Below are 23,789 nucleotides of genomic sequence, written 5' to 3' on the forward strand. Positions count from 1 at the left end.
GCCCACAAGTCACCAAGAGTGGCCCTATTCAACACCCAGGGGGGCTTCAGAACAATGGTTCCCAAGAATCGCCTACAGGCCAGTGCTGGACTGCCCACATCTGAACCTCCCAACCCCCAGAGGTGCTTTCAAATGCAGATTCCTGGCCCTGCTCCCAGAGAAATCTGGTGCAAAAGATCTGTGCCTCAGCGAGATCCTGATTGCAGCCAAGTTTGGGAAGCCCTGCTCCAGGGCACCCCTGAATCACACAGAAGCACTCCAGGTTTTTCTGCCCTCTCACAACTTTAATTCCTGTTGCTTCTGATTTGCAGACATGGAGATATATTTATGAACCACACTGAAAACTGGATCGGCTCTCAGTACAAGAAGGTGGTTTACAGGGAATACACCAATGGAGAATTTGTGGAGATCAAAGCCCGACCGCCAAGAGAGGAGCACTTGGCACTCCTGGGTATGGCTCAGGTCCAAGCCGTGCACTGCCAGCCCCCAGTGCACGCGTGTGCGTACACACACACACACACACACACTCACCATATCTGGTTAGACTTGTGCTTGAGAGGGATGGAAGGAACAGAATAATCCGATTACATTCATCCAAATGCGACAGCATCCTGGTCTCCCATTATTAGGGCGCGTGCTGCGTGCTCAACTCACACAGTAGCCATAGGAAGACCACCAGAAGACTCCCGAACAGGAATCCCTATCATCAGGGCAGTACCTGCTGCCCTTTGCCGCTCCTCTGCTGAGCCAGGAAATTTTAACCTGAAACGAGTTGATGCTTTAGAACAGCAGGCAGAGTGTTTGCCTAACTTCTCCAAGGTCCTTGGTTATTCATGCACAGTGCCTTGATAACACACCATAGAACTAATTCTGACAAAAGAGGAACCCCATGTGGGAGAGGGGTGCTTGGGTGAAAGGCCCAGTTTCAGTTCCAAGGGCCCTAATTCCGGGCCTTCTCAGAACCAGCTCCTCTGTCAGATGCCCTGGCCTGCCTGACCTGGGGATTGGAGAAGCATTCCTGCCAACCTCCCCCACTCTTCTTCACTTGAGCATCATCACGAAGATGAGATCTTAAAGTAGAGGGCTAATTTAGATGACTTGGAAACCTGTTTCCATTTTTTAAATGTACAAGGCGACTTATGTAAATATTAAAGTTTTTTTTTTTTAGGGCCGCACCCAAGGCATATGGAGGTTCCCAGGTTAGGGGTTGAATTGGAGCTACAGCTGCCAGCCCACGCCACAGCCACAGCCTCAGCCACAGCAACAATAGATCCAAAGTGCATCTGCAACTTATACTACAGCTCATGGCAACCCAGATCCTTAACTCACCGAGCAAGGCCAGGGATCGAACCCACAACCTCATGGTTCCTAGTCGGATCTGTTTCTGTTGCACCATGACAGGAACTCCAATAGGTGCTCCTTCTTATTAAAAGAAGGCACCATGACTCCCAGGTTCATAAATTATTAAGTGACCTGTCCACCATCACCATCTATTAACATCAGCTCCCAAGCTTGTTGGTCATACCAAGTAGGTCGTCTCCATGGAAACATCCCTTCCCTTGAGCCCTGTGTGTCAACAGACCTCTAAAGACAGGATTCTGATCCCACAAAGAGCCCCAGTTTGGTTTGCTCAGTAAAATGACACAAACCAGTGACTTCATCCAAGGCCAGCCCAATGGCACCTCAGCCAGAGGAAGGGGAGGTCCATCCAGTCATTTTCCAGGCCTTTGCTCCCGAAGCTGCAAAGGGCACAGGGCAGGCACACCTCTGGTCATTACTGCTCCCTGTGACCCATCAGGTCGTAAGCCAGAAGGCCTTCTCACCAGCACAGCAATGCACGTTGAACTTAAGTAGTAGTGATTTTTATATATGTGTACACATGCCCTGATCTGTACCCAAAATTACTATTCAAGACTACGTCTAGACTTTTCTAATTTTATCTTTAAAAAAAAAAAGAATAGTTTTCAGACACTTCCTGACTCTTACTAAATATTTTCTGGCACAGATAATCATAGTCGAACAAATTTTAGTTTTATTTAGGCCTTTAAGAGACAGTCTTCCCTTGGTATCTTAGGGGGCTTGGTTCCAGGACCCCCATGGGTACCAAAAGGCTCAGGTTCCTTACATGAATTGGCATAGTACTGCTGGCCCTCTCTAGCCACGGGCTCTGCATCCATGGATACAGAGGGCCAACTGGATTTCTTAAAAAAGCAATTCCATCCGTGTTTTGAGTCAGTGAAGAGTGGATAGATGTGGTCCAACACACAATGCAAACATATCTCCCTAGGAACGCAGAGGGCAAACACATCCCAAGAACCACAGGGATCGGGTCTGAGTGCTTCCAAGTTGGAAGTCTCTTTCTACCTCCTTCAAGCCAAGCCCCATGAAGACCCCTGTGTATTGGATGCTCCATCAGTGTGGCTGGGCAGACTGGGTTTGTGCCTCGTTCTGGGCACCAGGAGACACCTGTCATGGGTGAGGGGTGTCCCCAGTTATGCACGTACAGGCCCCTCCAGTGACATGGGGGCCAATTTCCACTGACCCTCAGGCTGGCTGCTTCTAATGGAAATGCACACACCCATGAGGAGCTAAAGAGCCCACATCTCCTGAAGATGTCCAAACACTGAGGAACAGCCTTGGGCATTCGGATACGCATTAGTGAAATCACTGTATGATCATAAATCAATACATATTTGTTAATTTTTTATCTTAGAACTCCCTTCTATGTGCATTATTTCATCAGAGCCTCATTACTATTATATCCATTTATCAGATAAAGAACAATTTTAGACTTACTGAAGGTTATACATAGGAGGATTACAACTTTTCCAGGCTTTTCCTGGAGAGTATGTCTCAGCAGTAGTAGCAATTTAATTTGTTAAGTATGTAACTGTGTTTCTATACATTGAAATAAACACTTTACATGTTTTATATAATCCTTACTGTAACCCTTTGAGAAATGTGGTATTAAACCCATGTTGCAGATGAGGAAATTGAGACTCAGTTAGGTTACTTGACGTACTCAAGTCCTCTCTGATAAGTAAGTAAAGGAGGCAGGATTTGACCCCCAGGTTGGTCCCTTTGCCAAACGTGACATGGTATTTAACACTACACGATATCGCCCTCTAGAGGAAGTACATTAAACACAAAGCTGACCTTTCTTTATTTTGTCAAACAACACCCGTGTGTATATTACGTGAATGTTGAAAAGAGCAACGATAATGCACACAGGCCTGTGTTTTGCATTTAGGCCCAATGATTCATGCCGAGGTGGGCGACTCCATCCTCATCGTATTTATGAATAAGGCCAACCGGCCCTACTCCATCTCAGCCCAGGGTGTGGAAGACATGGATACTGGGAGACAACTCCAAGTGCCCATCACAAAGCCAGGTAACTCACCCCAGAGATCGTACTTCAGGCTCAACTCTTTTCTGATCTTTTCCGATCTCTGAAGGGTCTTTGCAGAGCTTATTTTGAATGTCACTGTGTTTCACTCATTACCGCAGTATGAACTCACCATTTGTTCAATAACCAAGTGTTCATGGAGTTTCTAGGGCGCCAATAGGGACCTTAAAGAATAAGACATAATAGCAGCTAACACATATTGAGGGTTAGTTAACCTTTTGTAAGTTTTTAAATTTTTTTAAATTAAAAAACTTAAAAATGTGTTTATTCTTATAATAACCCAGTGATAGACACCCACATATTTCACTGAACCTGACACCACTGAGTCTAATGGCCATCATTATTTTATCTGTTAACTAAAGAAAGTAGAAACAACCTGCTGTCAGTTAAGCCACTGATTGAAAGACACATCCTGCCATGAGTTATGTTACATTGTGAAAAATGTGCATAATATAATTGATATAATCGATAAACTATGGTATCGTTATGTCCATTTAGCAGGTGACTGAAGCAAAGAGGAGTAAAGAACTTAACCAGGTCGGATATTGGCCATAGTGGAACCTCAGTTTGTTGGACTCCTGGGCCTGAGCTCTTAACCGGGCATTGTTTTCCAGATGCTTAAAACGAGTTTGGGGAAAAAAAAAACACAAACAAAATGAAACATTTTAGCAGTAGTGCAGATAACGTGTGATGAAATTTGTCTAAGTCATGAAGAATTTCAAGAATATATATCCAGGAGTGTTGATAAAATTTCAGAGAAGGAAAATCTAGGAATTCTGATGGATTAATTAGGAGCAATTATGGAAAGCTTAATTAAGGAGATAAAACTCCAGTTGGGTTTTAAAAGATGTAGTGAAGGGAGAGATCTCACAATCTGAGAAACTTCTATGACACTTACATATCTGAAGTGTGGTTGTCGTACATGTCAAGAGCTGCGGAGTTCCATCATGGCTGAGCAGCAGTGAACTCGACTGGCATCCATGAGGATGCAGGTTCGATCCCTGGCCTCGCTCAGTGGGTTAAGGATCCGGCCTTACTGTGAGCTGTGGTGTAGGTCGAAGACTCGGCTCAGATCCCCTGTTGCTGTGGCTGTGGTGTAGACTGCAGCGGTAGCTCCTATTTGACCCCTAGCCTGGGGACTTCCATATGCCATGGGTATGGCCCTAAAAAGACAAAAAAAAAAAAAAAAAGAGAGCTGGTGATAGCAACCATAGGTATAATTACAGGGGAGTTATTCTTATGAATACATAATAACATTATAATACCTAATGTTATAGTATTTACAGTAAAGGTCACATAAACTTAAAAAAAGTTAAAGATGTTTAAAAAGAAGCAAACAATTTAATGTATCACTAGAAAAAGTTAGCAAGGTATCTATGCAGGGATGGTGTTGAAGGAAGGAAAATCTTTATCGGCTTCTATTCCAGTTTCTTCCACTCCCTACTCCCAGGATCAGAAGCTGCTTTGAGGAACTTCTCATAAACATTTCAATGTCTATCTGTAGAGAAATAGTTAAGTAAGTTTTGGAATAACCTTATCATGGGCCATTATGCAGCCATCAGCGACATTTAAGAAAGTTTAATGACGTGGGCAAGACTCGTTAAGCAAAATACCAATGTAGAAGAAAGACCAGAGGGAAAATAAATGAAAATGTCAGTAATGGTTTCAACCTTGTGCTGGTATTTTAAGCCACAGAATGATCATCTTTTCTGTTTCTTCACATTTTTTTGAACTTTCTAGATTTTTCTGTCATGAATGTGTTGTGACTCGATGAAAGAGAAATGATTTAAAATGGGTCCAAAAAGCCATTAAATAATGTTACTATTTTTTTAATGTTTATTTATTTATTAATGAGATTTTTATTTTTTCCATTATTATAGTTGGTTTATAGTATTCTGTCAGTTTTCTACTGTACAGCAAAGCGACCCAGTTACACATACATATGTACATTCTTCTTCTCACATTATCCTCCATCATGCTCCATCGTAAGTGACTGGATCTAGTTCCTAGTGCCACACAGCAGGATCTCATTGCTTATCCATTCCAAAGGCAATAGTTTGCATCTATTAACCCCAGATTCCCAGTCCATCCCACTCGGTCCCCCTCCCCCTTGGCAACCACAAGTCTGTTCTCCAAGTCCATGAGTTTCTTTTCTGTGGAAAGGTTCATTTGTGCCCCATATTAGATTCCAGATATAAGTGATATCAAATGGTATTTGTCTTTGTCTTTCTGACTGACTTCACCTAGTATGAGATTCTCTAGTTCCATCCATGTTGCTGCAAATGGCATTATTGTGTTCTTTTTTTATGGCTGAGTAGTATGTTACTTATTTTTGATAGTTGAAAGCCACTTCCAAAAGGAGGAAGAAAGGTGCCAGTCAGGCATAGGCTCTGGGAGGGTTGTGAGCTAGCTGGGGTGACCCCCATCCCTCAGGCTGCTCTGCCCTGGGGGTGAGGAGCAGTAGGGGACACAGCTTCTCTGCCACTGGCCTTCCGAAAGTCCTAGGTGTGAGGGATTCAGAGGTGGGGAGAAGAATGCGTAGAACGTGGCAAAGGATGTTCTTTTTAAAACTGGAACTCAGAGGGAGAGAATCCCCCCAAGGGTCTCCAATAAGGCTGAAAGTTTTGGGAGAACCCAGAAATTGGAGATAGGAACAAGAAGGTAACTTTGGGCAGGAAGTCCGGGCAAATTGGAGAAGAAAGTTTAATCTGGGCTCACACAAGATGAGGAGAGCAAACTAGCATTTTAAGAAAAGTAAGCAGCCCTATCAAAGTTCTTCTTCTCCTCCCTTCCCTCTTCCCTCCCCCTCCCCCTTCCCTCCTCCTCCTTCTTCTTTTTATTAAATCACTTAACCAGCATCTACTGAGCATCCTCTTCTGTTGAGAGCTGTACTCGCAGCTGGAACAACAATGGATTGTTCCAACTTTAGTAACACCACCCCTGTAGTCACTTGTATTTAGAAAACTAAAGAAGAAAGTTGTCTTGTGATTACTAAGCCTGAAGGCTGTAATGAAAATCATGGAACCCAGACCCAAAGTTCAATCACTAACCAACCGGTATATGAGCAAACATGGAGCGAAGGTCCATGTGAGCATTAGTTTTGTTTTGCTTTGTGGCTCACTTTCAGCTATAGGTTGTTTGTCCTGCTGGGGTGGGGATGGGACACAGATAGTTCAAGAGAAGATAATTTTTTCTTATGGCCACACCCACAGCACACGGACATGCCCAGTCCATGGACTGAATCCACGCTGCAGGTGCAGCAACACCGGATCATTTAAGCCACTGCAACAGGCCAGGGATTGAACCTGTGCTTCCACAGCTAGGGGCGTTGCTGCAGTTAGATCCTTAACCCACTGAGCCACGGCAGGAACTAGGAGATAACCATTTAATGAGACTTTTACAATGTGATTATCTTGCTAATTCATGAGCATATTTATGACTCCTCTCCAAGGCTCTGGGTCAGCCACAGGGGATGTACAGATACAGAGCCTGGCAAGAGGGAGGGTATGCATTTGTTATTAGTATAGAGACACATTCACAGTTATTGGCTGCCTTCAATGTGAGGCACTATTGTAGGTATTTTCTTTCCTTTAATCCTTGCAACAATTTTAAAACTGAGATGACTAACCCACTTTACAAATAAGGAAACTGAAAGTCAGTGAGGTTAAGTAGCTTATCAAGTTTGGGCGAAAACAAATCATTCGGGTTGAGATTTGAAATGAGGTCTCTCTGATTCTCTCTGATTCTAACTAGATCTCACCCACCTGCACATTAAAATCACCCGAGACACTTTAGAAAGCATACTGGTGGTCTAGTCCCGGACCCAAGATGCTCTAATTTCATTGGTTTGGGATAAGTCTTGAGCAGTGAGAGTTCACTGATGATTCCACGAAAAGCCAAGGCTGAGTTCCATGGCAACTCACATGTGCTAAGAATAGTTCTTGAGAAGGAGATACAAAATTTGAGGAGAAAAACTATTGAGGTATAAAAAATAAGTCTTCATTGCTTGAATAAACATTAGTTAATAATAGGTCAACCAGGATGGAACGCTAGAGTCTGAAATGAAAAATCTGCCATTTTGAACTTGCAGAAAAGCGGGCTGTCAGTTGAATGGGAACATTTCTAAGGAATGGATAATTTTCAGCAGCCATAAACTTTAACCAAAGTATATAAAGAATCTGGTAGATCATCTGGAAAGAGATAACATAAGTAATTTTTTTTCTATTTCTTCTCATTTATTTCAGGAGAAATAAAAACCTATAGATGGACCGTCCCTAAAAGGTCTGGCCCAGGGCCATCTGACCCCAATTGTATTCCGTGGGTTTATTATTCAACAGTAAACTTTGTGAAGGTAAGGTGGAGGGAACCATCAAAATGCTCAGAGTAATATGACTTTATTTATTTTTTTGTCTTTTTAGGGCTGCACCCAAGGCATATGGAGGTTCCCAGGCTAGGGGTCCAGTTGGAGCCATAGATGCTGGCCTAAGCCACAGCCACAGCGACGTGAATCTGAGCCTCATCTGCCACCTACACCACAGCTCACGGCAACACCAGATCCTTAACCCACTGAGAGGGGCCTAGGGATCAAACCCTCATCCTCATGGATACTAGTCAGCTTCGTTAACCACTGAGCCACGATGGGAACTCCCAGAGTAACATGACTTTAAATTGACTTCAAATTATCTTAGCTCTAGAGGGTATATGTGGAGAAGTGAATTGGTTTAGAGCAGGGATCTCAAATTCTGATAACCCCCATTTGTTTGCATTGTCTGCAGTGGAGCCGAGTAGTTGTGATGGAAATGGTATGGGCAACAGTGAAAAATATTTGCATGTGTTGCTTTACAAAAACAGATTTGCTGACCCTCGTTCTAAAACATGAGGTGGGGGGAATGTCAGTGTTTCAATTACCAAATTTAGAACTTACGAGCTGGTTTGATATATGAGGGGATATGTAAATAGAAATAAAGATAAATATATTTTAAAATTTAATTTATACCATGGTTTTTGATGTGTGAAACCTATCACTTGTAAAGGCATTACCAACCACTACCAGCAGGGCTCAGGAAAGAAAACACTCCAAACTTAGTAACTGAAACTACAAACCATTTGAATGATAAAGAGGCCAACTTTACTTAGACATTAAAGGCAAAGCCTCGGTATTGAAATTGAGTCAGATCTGTGTGTATAAAACAACTGGCCTTGAATGTTATGTCATAAATCGAGGTCCAAACTAAGGTCATATCTGATATAAAATGTAAACATTGCCCATTATAAAAAATGTCAAGGATTATTTTAGCCTTTCTTTTAAATGTTAGATGACTGCATACATGTCCTTGAGTTGTATTGGACAGTGCAAGAGTTCAGGAGAAATACACCAGACACTTGAAAAAACAAACTTACATATTAGAATTATGGGAAACCCAGATTTATTTATTGATTCCTTTGGGTATCCCAACAAATATTTATGGAGGCTTTGTAATGTTCAGATGAACCTCACCAAGTACTATGATGGCTGCAAATATTCTTGTCTTGAAGGAACGTATCATCTTTGGGGACAATAATACATGGGCACACCCATAATGATATTACAACTCTGAATCCGGCGAGCTTTGGAGGAGTGCAGGGTTATAGAGGAGGCATAGGGAAGAGAGTCTAGGAAGAGAGAATGTCACGAGCAGGGCTGAAAATAGGGAAGTAGAAGGTGTGTCTGGGAAATGTGGCGAGTCCCAGGTGGCTATCGTCTAGGGTACAAAAGGAAAGCAGCAACAGAACAGAAGCTAGCAAAGTCTATTGGGCACAGGAGGGGCTTTGGGGCCCATCGAGGATTTGTGTTTGATTCAGTGAGACTATTGCTGGAAAGTCACTGGAGACTCCCAGATATGGGAGTGATAACCTTTGTCTGATAGTTGTCAACAGGATGGGATGCAGGTGTGAGCAGAGAACAGAGAGGAGCCAATTTCTGGTCCGGGGTGAGGTATTAAGATCCTCCACTAGGAAGGTGGCAGATAGAATGTCACAGAACGGAGAGGAAAAGAAATGTAAGATTGGACAGCAAAAGAGATGGAACGAAGTAAAGACGAAGGAGGAATTAAGCGCTGAAATCCAGATGTCTGATCTAAATGACCGGGAATATTCTGGTGCTGTTAACACAAATAGAGAATTCAGCAGAAGGAAGTGGTTTGAGAGAAATACTAAATTTACTTTAGAAACACTTAGCAAATTGGGGCGTTCCCATCGTTGCTCAGTGGTTAACAAACCTGACTAGTCACTATGAGGCTGCAGGTTCGATCCCTGACCTCGCTCAGTGGGTTAAAGACCCAGTGTTGCCATGAGCTGTGGTGTAGGTCACAGACGTGGCTCAAATCCCGCCTTGCAGTGGCTGTGGTGTAGGCTGGCGGCTACAGCAGCAATTAGACCCCTAGCTTGGGGACCTCCATATGCCACAGGTGCAGCCCTAAAAAGACAAAAAAAAAAAAAAAGGAAGAAAGAAATGCTTAGCAGATTGAATTGTTGCAGGAAGCACATCGAAATGGAATATCTAAATAGGCAGTTAAAATGTGGGAGTTTTCCTTTGAAAGAAAGCTCAGGGCTGAACAACTCAACATAGAAGTCATCCCATGAATAACTAATCACCTGGCTCACTTTTACCCTTAGAAAGTGGAATATAAACATCTGTAAATAGCTATAAAGACAGTTTCACCCAGGCCAGAATGGCGATCATCAAAACGTCTACAAATACCAAATGCTGGAGAGGATGTGGAGAAAAAGGAACACTCCAGCACTGTTGGTGGGAATGTAAATTGGTGCAGCCATTATGCAAAGTTTTTAAAGAGGTTCCTTAAAAAAACTAAAAATGGGACTACCATATGATCCAGCAATCTCACTCCCGGGCATATATCCAGAGAAAACTATAATTAGCTGAAGATACACATGCACCCCAATAGTCACAGCAGCACTATTCACAATAGCCAAGACGTGGTAGCAACATAAGTGTCTATTGACAGACGAATGGATAGAGAAGATGTGGTGCATGTATATATACGATGGAATACTGCTCAGCCTTAAAAAGAGTGAAATAATGCCACTTGCAGAACATGGATGAACCTAGAGATGGTCATACTAAGTGAAGCAAGTCAGACAAAAACAAATATTGTATTATATCACTTATATGTGGAATCAAAAAAATGATACAAATGAATTTACTTACAAGACAGAAATAGGGTCGTAGACATAGAAAAAAATGTATAGCTACCAAAGGAGAAAGCAGGGTAGGAGGTATAATTTAGGAGTTTGAGATGAATAGATGCACACTACTGCATATAAAATAGATAAACAACAGGGACCTACTGTATAGCCCAGGGAACTATATTTAATATCTTATCTTATAGTAATAAGCTATCATGAAACAGAATTTGAAAAGGGAGTTCTCTTGTGGTGCAGCAAGTTAAGGACCTGCTGCAGCAGCTTAGGTCACTGCTCTGGCATGGGTTCAGTTTCTGGCCTGAGAACTTCCACATGCCATGGGTGCTGCCAAAAAAAAAAAAAAAAAAAAGAGAGAGAGTGTGTGTGTGTGTGTGTGTATATATATGAATATAATAAAATAGAATATAAATGTATAAAACTGAGTCACTTTGTGGTACATTTGAAGCTAATGCAACATTGTAAATCAACTTTATCTCAATTAAAAAATACAGTCTCACTTAAAAGCATACAGGAAAATAGAAACAAGTATTCACTTATTTAACAAATATTTATCAAACACCTTCTATATCGTAGACCCTGGGCTCTGCACTAGAGACTCAGCATTGAATGAGAGACAAAACCTCAGCCTTCAAAAAGCTCACTCTTAGCAAATTTTTAGAAATACTCCAAAATTTTTCCCAAAGATCCCCCTGATTCTTCAGAGCTTCCGAGTTCTTACTTCCTAGTCAATGGTCTTTCAGTCTTTCTTGCAATGATTTTCTTCCAAGCACTTAATCTGTGTTATTAATTTATTTAAAGGCTCCTCTAATATTCAGTTTCTTTGTCTTTCAGGATACATATAGTGGTTTGATGGGTCCTCTGATTACATGCAGAGAAGGCGTGTTGAATGAGAAGGGAAGAAGAAGCGATGTTGATTATGAATTTGCTCTCTTGTTTTTGGTATTTAATGAGAATGAATCCTGGTATCTGGATGAGAATATTAAGAAGTATCTTAATAAAGATCCACGAGATTTTAAGCCCTCTGATGATTTTGAGGAGAGCAACAAAATGCATGGTATATCAGAGGTTTCAGAAGAAGACCCTTGTTGAGATAAGCTCATAGGATCAGTGGGAAGTCCCAGTCTCCTTCTCCGAGTCCTTCCCCTTCCCAGGGGCACCATTGGTTGGCTTGCCACCAAGGTCCAGTTGAGGCCGTGGACCAACGATTTAGGAAGCTCTATCTCTGAATGCTGAGATCCCTAAACTATCAGGCTGTGAAGTAATTCCCAGGAAATGAACCATCCTTTAGTGCAATATTTCTATAAGAACACAGGATAACTGCTAGTTGATCAAATATAAAAGCCTGGTTTCATTGTCTCTGGAACATGAAACGCCATCACCGAAGTTCTGTCTTAATGTGTCTATGTTATTTAATTTTTTGAAATTTAAGGTATTTTTTTAAAAGTGGAAGGAATGTGTTTTAATTGACATATCTGCACTCTCTCAGCAAGATCTTCTTTTGACCAGAAGTGTGCAAAAAGTTAGGCTTTGACCAAAGTAACAGAGCTAGATAATTGCTAACATTGATTCGAACAGAGTCGCCTGACTCTGAGGCAGCGCCTCTTTCTCCTACAATTTTGCCTCCCCTTCCTAAAAGTTTCTTAGCATGCTCTCTCTTTTTAATGAATGTGAGTCATTTGGTTGTGTCATGATGCACAGAATAAAAAGTTAGTAGAAAGCAGAGGAGTGAACGTCCCCCACCACATCGACCCAGCTTGAGCTTGCTTGGGTGACTGTCAGATCCTGGGCTCAGCCCATGTGAAGCTTTCCTTCTTTTGGGGATTGCGCCAGATTTAGGAACTTGCTCAAACTAGTTCTCAGAAAATGAAATATTAAGGACATATGTTTTAATTGCTTCAACTTTGATTTACATAAACTCGATTCTCTGGGCTTTTGTCCACTCAACTGTGGGATGGTATAGATCTGATGACCTCACACATGAGGCTGTAGTCCATCCCATCAAGAGAATATGCCAAGTAGACAACCAACATGTACTCTTACCCAAGAGAGAGCTTCTGAAAACAAACTACTATTTCTCTTTTCTGGCTCTCTTATTTATTTATTTATTTATTTATTTTTATTTTGTTATTATTTGTTATTTATTTTTAATTTTTTTAATTTTTAAATTTTATTTAAAAATTTTTTTTGGCTTTTTGCCTTTTCTAGGGCCGCTCCCCACGGCATATGGAGGTTCCCAGGCTAGGGTTGAATCAGAGCTGCAGCTGCTGGCCTACACCAGAGCCATAGCAATGCCGGATCCTTAACCCCCTGAGCTAAGGCCAGGGATCGAACCTGCAACCTCATGGTTCCTAGTCAGTCAGATTCGTTAACCATTGAGCCACGACGGGAACTCCTCTGGCTCTCTTTTATAAGAACTTCTTAGTAATCTGAATTTTGGGTCTAGGATGGTGGGAACCTGGCTAAGTGTGAGTGAGATTATTCTTTGTTTCTCAAGCAGATGAAAGTATTGGTGACCCAAAGATCTCCTTGAATCATTTCTAAAACCAGATGAAGTTATCATCGCTAATCACAGGCTATTTTCTTTTCACCTTCTTAGCTATTAATGGCAAGATTTTTGGGAATCTTCATGGTCTCATCATGAATGAAGATTCCATGACAAACTGGTATTTGTTAGGAATAGGAAGTGAAGTGGACATACATACCGTCCATTACCATGCTGAGAGCTTTCTCTTTAAGGTACGTGTAAGAAAAGTGCTTTGGGGAAGACTTTTTGAACTAATAGATGCAATATATTTCCACCGTGAAATGAGAATTATTTGGCAATAAGGTGCGAGGTGGTGGTGAATATTAGAGAATGGAAGAGAATAATGTGCTTATGTTGTTCCCTTGGTAAAATGTCTGAATATGTACATGTAGTTTATTGGGCTTATATAAAAAAAAACCTCTCTGAGCTTCAGGTGAGAGTTTTATCATCATTGATATGGGGATGCTTCTGACCACTCTGGATTATGCTAGGAATATCATATATGAAAGCACCCATAGGAGCTTCTCCCTTTTCTTGTTCTTCTTCTTTTTTTTTTTTAATGATTTTGTTTTTTCCATTGTAGTTGGTTTACAGTGTCCTGTCAGTTTTCTACTGTACAGCAATCCTTTCTCTTTTTTAGTTCCCTTTCCTTATCCCCTTTCTTTTCTATGTGATTAGCCAATAGAATAGCTCTCTTTATCCTCTCTAGTAAAGGAGATAGTTCAAGCCTCAGCTGAGGCTCCAAACTTTACCTTGACTTTTGTCCTGGTGGGCTGGCCTGGACCTGTGTGGGCTTCTACCTTTCAAGCATCAAGCTGTACCTTATGGGTGGGGCTGGCTGTGCCGAATAACCCAGGAAGCCCTTTAAGAAACAGACTGCCAGGACCTGCCCCTGGACCTGATGAATCAGAACCCCAGGGGTAAGGTCCAAACAGTCTGACATTTCAAGTGTTGTGCTGTCTACGAGGAAGTAGAATAGAAAAGAAGAAACACAACTAATCTGCGGGGGAAAGCGGCACTGCTCCTTTTCCAGTTATATAGGAATAAACAGTAACTTTAAAAAACAGCTAGTATCCTCTCGCCTCTGTATATTTATTCAACATAGTTTAAGATACCAAGTATTAACTTCTAATGATTATAGTTTCACATATTATTTATTTATTTATTTATTTGTCTTTTCTAGGGCCGCACCCGCGGCACATGGAGGTTCCAGGCTAGGGATCTAGTCAGAGCTGCAGCCACCCACCTACTCAGGATCTGAGCCACGTCTGCGACCTACACCACAGGTCATGGCAACGCCAGATCCTAAACCCACTGAGCAAGGCCAGGGATCGAACCCACAACCTCATGGCTCCTAGTTGGATTCGTTAACCACTGAGCCACGATGAGAACTCCCCTAGTTCCACATATTAAATGGCTATATTGCTTTTGCTTTTTCAACCCACATTAAAATTTCTTATTAAAAATATATAAAATGTAATAAAATTTATAAAACCATAAAAATTATTTTCAACATATAAAATTTATTTTGTATACATCCATAAAGATTTTAAACTAAGGTATAACTTATATTGAGTAAAATTCACCCCATTGAGCATACAGTTGTGTTTTGAGAAGCACATACAGTGGGGTAACCACACAGTGGGGTTATCTATTCTATAACCAAAATGTAGAACACCCCCATCACCCCCTAAAAGGTCCCTGTCGCACCCTCTAGAGTCAGCCGCGTCCTCATGTTTGACCCCTGGCAACCACTGATGTGTTTTTTGTCTCTATGATTTAGCCTTTTCTGAAATGTCATATAAATGACATCATACAGCCTGTGTAGCATTTTTTTTTATCTTACAGTTTTATTTGTCCATTATTCATCAATAAAGCTGAACAAAAGAAATCAATTTTTATAATATCCTATTCAGGTTTTGTTAGCAAGATTGTAGCCTCATAAAATGCATTAGAAAATTTTCTCTCTTTTTCTATTATCTGAAAGACTTTTTAAATGATTAGTTTTTTTTTTTTTTCCTCAAATGTATGGAAGAATTCATCAGAGATGCTACCTGGTCCAAACTGTCTTTGTAGGAGAGTTATTAGTAATGGAATCGATTTATTAATAGATATTATACCACTTAGATTCCCCTTTTCTCCCTGCACTACCAGATCTTTATCCCTGAAAGAGCTCAGATGATAAAGGACCCATGCTTGTCCCTTCTTGGCTTGCTGCCAGTGAAAGCTGCCTGTCTCTTTTGCTTACCTTCTCTGTCTGTGAAGCCAAAACCTGCCCCTTGTGATTTTATTGTGATTTTCTTTGCGGAGAATTCAGGTTCTGAATCTCCAAAGGCCAAAATGCACCTCACTTTTTGGCTCTCCTGGGATGCTTAGCCAATTACCAGTTAGACATCACTTTCAGTTCAGCCACTGCTGCTAAACAAATTTTCTAAAATGCAAATATCCAACTAAGATTTCATTATGAAAAATAGGCTCCCAGAAGAATGTCAGATCTCAATATATCTACCAATTTGACCCCTTGTCCACCATTTCATATTTTAGTCTTTTGTCGCCCACTTTCTCTTTTGTAAAGAAAACAGGGCCTATGCTCTGAGAAAGGAATGCAGACAAGAGGGGAGAAAAGGAAGTTTTAACCTCACAACGTGCTACAGCCAAAAGCAGTACCACATAAGCATCAGGCTCTCGAAGCTCCATGACACCCCCCACAGGACTTCAAAAGAAAGCAAACTCATGATTTTCAAGGCATCCCAATGCCTCTCTGACCACCTTAACATTTTCTCTCAAGTATTATCCCAGCGCAACCATCACTGCCCTTTTCCCTCAAATAAAGAACTTCCTATTCCAGACATTTCTATTCTTATGCATCATAATACACAAGCCCACATCCTCCCAGGCTGCTAATACGATTTTCCACTGCTCTGCGAAGTGAAACAGATTACTAGAACAGTTGCAAACTATTATCCTTCAGGCAGCTTTGAGGCTGCAGTCCTCTCCTTTGCATAGCATTTTGAATCTGGCTTGTTTCGTTTCGTATCAGTGTTTGCATTGCATCCACCTTGTATCAGCAGTCTGTTCCATGTGATCACTGAGCACTATTCCATTGTATGGATATATTGTAGGTTTTTAATCCACTCCTTCATTGAGAGACATTTGGATTGTTTCCAGTTTGGGATTATTAAAAGTAAAGTCATTATCAACATCTGTGTACATGCTTTCACAAGAACCTAAGTTTTCATTTCCCTCGAGAAAATACATAGGGGTTGGGCTGCTAGGCCATGTGTTAAGTACACGCTTAACTTTATGAAAACGGCCAAACTGTTTTCCACAGAAAGGCACAAGAGGACCAGTTGTCCACATCAGCACTTGGAATCTTCCATTCTTATTTTATTTTTTCTTAGCCATCCTACTAAGGATATACTAGTATCCTTTTTTTTTTTTTCCCCTTTTTTGGCCTCACCCATGGCCTATGGAAGTTCCCAGGCCAAGGATGGAATCCAAGCTGCATCTGTGACCTATGCCACAGCTGCAGCAATGCCAGATCCTTAACCCACTGTACCTGGCTGGGGATCCAACCAGCAATGCCACAGAGACAAGCTGGATCATTAACCTACTGCGCCACAGTGGGAACTCCTCTAATTGTTTTTTTATTTTCATTTTCCTAATGGCTAATGATACTGAATATCTTTTCATATGCCTTTCTAACATCTGCCCTCTGTAAATCTTTGGTGAAATGTCCAAATTTTATGACTATTTTTAATCAGGTCATTTGTTTCCTTATTGTTGAGTTTGAGGGCTTTATATTCTCTGGATACAAATCCATTCAATCAGCGTGATCTGTAAATACATGCTCCTAGTCTGTGGCTTATTTTTTCATTTCCTTAACATTATCTGTCAAAGATTAGAAATTCTTAATTTTGATGTAGTCCAATTTATCTTTTTTTTTTTCTTTTATGGATCATGATTTTGGTGTCATGTCTAGGAAATCTTTGGCTAACTTGAGGTCACAAAGATTTTCTTCTAAAAGTTTTATAGTTGAAGGTTTTATATTTAGGCCTCTGGTCCATTTTAAGTTAATTTTCATATATGATTCAAGGTTTATTTTTTGCATATAGATAGATGTTCAGTTATCCCATCGTCTTTCATCGAAGAGACTGTCCTTTCTCCCACTATGTCAAAATCATATTCATTACATATATGTAAGTCTGTTTCTGAGCTCCCAATTCTGTTACATTGATCGATATGTCTGTCCTTTCTTAAATGCCACACTATCTTGATTGTTTTAATGTAACATTGTGTTGAAATCAGATGGTGATTGTTTTAGCTATTCTAGATCTTTGCCATATGAATTTTAGAATCAGCTTTAAAAACATCCTAGAATTTTGATTGGAATTACATTACATCTGTACATTGATTTGGGGAGAACTGATATCGTCACAATATCAAGACTTCCAGTACATGAACGTGGCATATCACTCTATTTATTTAGCTCTTTTTGATTTTTTTCATAAGTGTTTTGTGGTTTTCATCATATAGATTTACATAAATTTTGTTAGACTGTTACCAAGAATGTCATGCATTTTGGTGAAAGTGTAAATGGCATTGTTTTTACTTCCATCACTAATTGTCTTTGCCAGTATATAGAAATAGAATAGATTTTTGTATAATTGACCATGTATCCTGCAACTTTGCTAAAATAATTACAGTAGTTTTTGTAGATTTTCTTTTTTTTTGGTCTCTTTTTGGTCTTTTCTGGGGCCACTCCCACGGCATATGCAGGTTCCCAGGCTAGGGGTCTAATTGGAGCTGTAGCCGCCGGCCTACACCCCAGCCACAGTGACTCAGGATCCGAGCCGAGTCTCGCATCTGCGACCTACGCCACAGCTCACGGCAATGCCAGATCCTTAACCTACTGAGCAAGGCCAGGGATTGAACCCACAACCTCATGGTTCCTAGTCAGATTCATTAACCACTGAGCCACGACAGGAACTCCTAGATTTTCTTTTTGTAAGACTTTTTGGGGAGGGGGTTCCTACATGGACAATCATGTGGTCTGTGAATAGAGATGGTTTTATGTCTTTATTTTCAATCCGTACACCTTTTATTTCTTTTCTTTTCTTGCCTTCTCTCTCTTTCATCCCAGTTTTAAAATTGTTGTGACGGAGTTCTAGTTGTGGCTCACTGGTAACAAACCTGGCTGGTATCCATGAAGATTCGAGTTCAATCCTTGCTCAGTGGGTTAAGGATTCAGCGTTGCCATGGCTGTGGTGAAGGTTGGCAGCTGTAGTTCTGATTTGGCCCCTGGCCTGAGAACTTCCATATGCCACAGGCATAGCTCTAAAAAGCAAAAAAATAAAAAAATAAAAAAGAAAGAGAGACAGGAAGAAAGGAAGGAAGGAAGGTTGGTTTAGTTCTTTTCTAAATTTTTGGTAGAATTTGTCAATGAAACCATTGACCTGGATTTTAATTATTTGAAAGGTCTTAATATAGCCTCAGTTTCTTTAATAGATAACCTGTTCATGTTATTTATTTCTTCTTGACTGAACTTTGGTAGTTTTCATCTTAAGCAACCTGTCCATACTGTCTACGTTGTAGGCTTCATGGACAGTTTTTCATAACATTCCTTTATTGTTCTTTTTAATGTCTATTTAAGTCTTGGTGATATCACCCTTTTCATCTCTAATGTTTGTAATTTATGTTTTTTTTTTTTAAACTTTTCCTTTCTGTCCATTTGTCTAGAGGTTTGTATTCATTCTCTATTGCTGTATAACACATCACCCCAAAATGGAGTGGCCTAAAACAACACACTCATATTATCTCATAATCTCTCTGGGTTAGGCTGGAAAGAGTTTTGTTAGTGGGTTCTGACTCGGCATCTCCCAAGGGGCTGCAGTCAGGATGTCAGCTGGAGCTGCAGTCATCAGCTTTGCCTGGGGCTGGAGGATCTACTTCCAAGCTCACTCCTAGGACTGTTGACCAGGGGCTTCAGTCCCCCCGACCCCTGCACCGTCACCATGCGGTTGGCATGGGAACCGGCTTCCCCCAGAGTGACTGATTCAAGAGGCGAGAGCGAGACGGGGCATCTAAGACTCTTAGAGGTAGAATGCCATCACTTCTGCCGCACGCGATGGATTTCAAGGGCCAACCTCAGATAATGTAGGAAGGGACTACAAAGATTATGAGGTCCAGGAGGCAGGGATCATTGGGGACCATCACAGGCTGGCTTCCACAAGGTTTATCAATTTTATTTTTTTGGATCAGTTCAGAGAACCAGCTTTTGGTTTCTTTATCTTTATTATGTTTCTCTTCTTGATTGTATTGACTTCTGCTCTTGTCTTTATTATTCCCTTCCTTCTGCAGATAGATAAATCTTACCGAGAAGATGTATATGACCTCTTTCCCGGGACCTTCCAAACCATCGAACTGTTTGCAGATCACCCAGGGACCTGGCTGTTACATTGTCATGTGTCTGACCACATCCATGCTGGCATGGAAACAACCTACACAGTCCTGCGGAACATAGGTACCATTATCTGCCAGGGAAACTAGGTGATAGCCCAGGCTTCCTATAGACCCTGAGAGATAGAGGGCAGAGTACAGGGTTCAGTGGCGGCAGCAGGAGGCAGTAATTAACAGTTTGGGGACAGGTGCCAAGGTTCCAGAGGTGGATCTTAACAGGTGAGCAGAAGTTTGAAAGGTGGATGGGGGAGTTCCTGTCATGGCTCAGCAGAAACAAATCTGAGGAGCATCCGTGAGGACACAGGTTCGATCCCTGGGTTTGCTCAGTGGGTGAAGGAGCCGGTGTTGCCGTGAGCTGTGGTGTAGGTCGCAGATGCAGCTCAGATCTTGCGTTGATGTGGCTGTGGTGTAGGCCGGCAGCTGTAGCTCCTGTTCGACTCCTAGCCTGGGAACCTCCATATGCTGAGGGTGCAGTCCAAAAAAAAAAAGCAAAAAAAAGAAAGAAAGAAAGAAAAGCGGATGGGGTCATAACAGCACGTGTGCTTGTATGAAGTGGCACAGTGAATACTGACTTACAGAGTCTGAAGGATAAAGTCTTTGTTGGTGAAATGACACAACGTATGAAACGACTCATGTCACAAAAAGAATCTGCTTCTCTTGTCATAAACCATCAACTCGCATTCTCCCTGCAGACAACAGGATTCCTTACTCCACGAAGTCCCCCGGAGGAGCACCCCAGCCAGCCACCGTGCCCTCCAACGGTAAGGACACCCTCCCGAATCCCGCTCGTGAATGGTCAGTGTTCACTCCCCAGGGAAAGGCAGAGGCCTGACACCCACCTCCCTTTTCTTTGGCACAGAAGAACCCGGCAAGGAGCAGCTCTACTTCTTCGGCAAGAATCTGGGTCCCAGAGGAGCCAAAGCAGCCTTGGTCATCCTTTTCATCATCGGACTCTTCCTCCTGATGGTCACGGTGATTCTCTCGCTCTGCCTGCGCTGGGCGAGAAAGCAGGTGGCGTACCAGGAGGTCCAGTCCTGCGCGCTTCCCACGGATGCTCTGTGAACCGGCGGGGCTTCCTCAGCAGGGAAACTGGACCAGGGCATCGTTCAACGAAGGAAGGCTGACACTGTTTCCTGGATCAGGCTCGGATCCTCTGGGACACATTCAAAGCAATTTGCTTTTCTTTATTTATTTTTAAATGGGCTGTGAATAATCCTCAGGTATAAAATAGGGGGAAAAAAGGAATGGGCATGACTGAGAAAACAGACTCGGTCTGTCCTCTGAATGAATTCGGCCAAGGGGGAAGTCTCTCTGACAGACACCTTTGTCTTCCACCTTTCAGAGTTCTTAGGTTAGACAGTGCTTCCTTAATGAACCGTCGAAGTTTGCAGATGGGCAATTCCTGGAAAGACTTACACGGCTTCGGAGGCCTAACTGGAATGGCACTGATTTTTCAATACCCAGCTTCCCTTAGTTGTTCCAGGGGAAAAATCACTTTCTGAGGATCTCATGAAAATGTCTAAATCAGTATCGGCTGATAGAATTTGACCAAATGAATTTCGGGGGGACTTTAGCCAGCTTCCCTGGCCTTTTCCTCTCTAATATAAATAGCCTGTGTCCTATTTGCTACAAAAGGCAAAGTTATATGCATTTTAAAGAAATTCTGCTGCTTTTATGCAAACTGGTAGAGATACTTGAATGTTTACAACTCACTTCATATTATACATTTTTACAATATGTTTCTGTGGTGATGTTTGTGTTTTCAAAAATCAACTAGAGCATTTGTATTTGCGTTTCAGAATGTGGAAGGCTGGAATCTGAAAGAGCAGGCTAGGTTCTCCCACTGGGAGTCAGAGACTCCCTGAGAGTTTCGTGGGAGCTTCTAAGGGGGAGGAAGACTTTGCAGGAGGCGAGTCTAAGCTTGAATCTTGAATCTGATTTTTCATTCAGTAAGAAGGATCTTTCCCAGTCTCCATCTTTTATGAAAAAGACAGTCTCAGCATGAGAGAAACACCAGGAAGAATTCATCAACGCAAGTTGATTGGTTGGGAGGAGACAAGGGCTCACAAAATCCTTGCGTCCATGTCTCTTAAAGACATAGCCTTTGGTGGGAAGAGAAAAGAAAAGGTGAGGAAAAGAAAGTCCCAGTGGCAATTTTTTTAAAACCAATAATCAGCTTTGAGATATGTTTGACAGTTTTCAAGGCTCAAATGCAAAATACTGAACAACTCAACCCATCACGAGACAATGCATACTCTCTGTGTGCCTGCCCAAACTTTAGGTGTAGGATTGATAAAAGCAATATTGTTTATTACTAGACTGAGAGATTGCCCTTAGCTCAGGGCAAAATGCCCTGCGATGCCCATGCTGCTGCCAAATGAATGATATTAGCACATCTGCCCAGGCAGTGGATCATTTGGCTGTCCAGGTGAATGAGTAGGACCTAGTAAATGTGCTGGTGGAGGGACCTTTCATACTTTCTCATCTTCGTCTTGGTGAGGGGAAATGGGTAATTTGATAGATGCTCAGTCTTACATAAAACAGGATGTGGATGCTCAGAGTTCCATTCATGGTTTGCTTGCACGTCATATCAAACATGGTACCCAGGGATTTTGAATTCCAGCCTGCTAACTACCGATAATGTGATTTTGTAGTAGGTGCTCTATGATCTTTTCTTACGTATGTAGGCTGTATAATTTCATAATAATTATTATGATAAATGCCTTATTTATAATTCACCTAGACAACAAATTATTTAGTTGTAAGTTCTTTCCTTTGCTCCTAGTTTTTTTTTTTTTAATGAAAATGAGACCACAAAGTAGTTTGATTATACTATTTCCCTTTTTAATAAATTTTCACATATTATAAAGGTGGCTATTTGCATGTGAGTTTTTTTTCTACCCTCCACCCCAGGTCTGGTGATCGGTAATTTTTTTTTTTTTTTACCCAGAAGCAGGGGGCTAGTTAAAGGAGAATTACCATTTAGGTGGTTAGCAACTACCCCAGTTATATTTGTTAGAGGCAATGAAACAAAGTAATGCTGTATCTCTATGGATAATATGACTCTACCAAACACTATTTCCTCAAATATACCATACTTCTTCATTTTCAGGCTCACTCTCTTGAGACAATTAACTACATTTATACACATCTTTTCTTCCTGTTACAGTAGAAGCAGTGTGCCTGCTCCCAGCAGGGCCAGTCTCCCACTCATTCCTTCTTGTTTTCTCAAGAACATCACTCCCTCCGTTATCAGTTTCCCCTCCTGCAGGAAGTTATCATCAACGCCCACCTTTCAGAACAGAAAGCAGGCATTCCTGCTGTGGTGCAGAATCTGTGGTTAAGAATCTGACTGCAGCTCTGGTCGCTGTGGAGGTGCGAGTTCGATCCTCAGCCTAGCACAGTGGGATAAAGGATCCCCTGTGGCCGCAGCTGTGGCGCAAGGTGCTGCTGCAGTTTGGATTCAATTCCTGGCCTGGGAACTTCCATATGCCACGGGTATGGCCATTAAAAAAAGAAAAAAAAAAAAGAAAAAAAAAAGCAAATGAACAAAGAGGTATTGTATTTAACTCCATATCCTCCTCCAACCCAGTTCCTCTGTTCCCTTGATAAGGAACTGAAAGTCCTGTCCACACTTAGTGCCTGGATGACCTCACCTACGCATCCCTCCACCCGTTCCAACGGCTTCCCATCCAGAGGACCCTGCTCCCCGAAACCCCACATCCCAGTCTGCTGTTCTCAAAATCGTAATAACCCTAACAGTCATAATGCAAACCATTTCATTTCCTGCAGCTTAATCTCACTTAAGCTCTCAGTAACACTTGGGCACCTTCCTTCTAGACAGACACCCACTAGTTCCTTGACTGGAAAGTATGACCTGTCAGCTTTCCCACTTTCTCAATGGCTATTCCCTCTCAGTTTCTTTTCTAGTTCTTTCTCTTCCCTCTGACTTAAGTATTAGTATTTGACCCTGGGTCCTTTTTTCCATTTTGCCTCCTGGGGCAGGCTGGCCGAACACTCTCTCCAAAGATTCCATATGCTAATCCCCAAACCTTTGCCTGATGTAGCAAACACACTTTGCAGCTATGATGAAGTTGAAAATCTTGAGATAGGTGGTTGATACCGGATCACCCAGACTGGCCCCACATGTAATCACAAGTGTTGTTATAAAAGACAGGCGGGAGGAGATGCTTCTAC

At 41.8% G+C, this 23,789-nt stretch overlaps 1 protein-coding gene across 1 annotated transcript in view; it reads left to right on the top strand.

Annotated features, from left to right (window-relative positions):
* Positions 1 to 22,276, top strand: part of HEPHL1 (hephaestin like 1) — a 79,537-nt gene extending 57,261 nt beyond the window's left edge. The window contains exons 13-20 of the mRNA XM_047752576.1: positions 312 to 451; positions 3,251 to 3,391; positions 7,651 to 7,757; positions 11,441 to 11,663; positions 13,206 to 13,345; positions 19,494 to 19,656; positions 20,285 to 20,353; positions 20,452 to 22,276. Coding sequence (XP_047608532.1) covers positions 312 to 451; positions 3,251 to 3,391; positions 7,651 to 7,757; positions 11,441 to 11,663; positions 13,206 to 13,345; positions 19,494 to 19,656; positions 20,285 to 20,353; positions 20,452 to 20,654 — 1,186 coding nt within the window. The 3' untranslated portion in view covers positions 20,655 to 22,276. The remainder of the gene's footprint in view (positions 1 to 311; positions 452 to 3,250; positions 3,392 to 7,650; positions 7,758 to 11,440; positions 11,664 to 13,205; positions 13,346 to 19,493; positions 19,657 to 20,284; positions 20,354 to 20,451) is intronic.
* Positions 22,277 to 23,789: the final 1,513 nt, after the last annotated feature.

Source organism: Phacochoerus africanus, chromosome 11 (genome assembly GCF_016906955.1).
Source record: "Phacochoerus africanus isolate WHEZ1 chromosome 11, ROS_Pafr_v1, whole genome shotgun sequence".
NCBI classification, from domain to species: domain Eukaryota; kingdom Metazoa; phylum Chordata; class Mammalia; order Artiodactyla; family Suidae; genus Phacochoerus; species Phacochoerus africanus.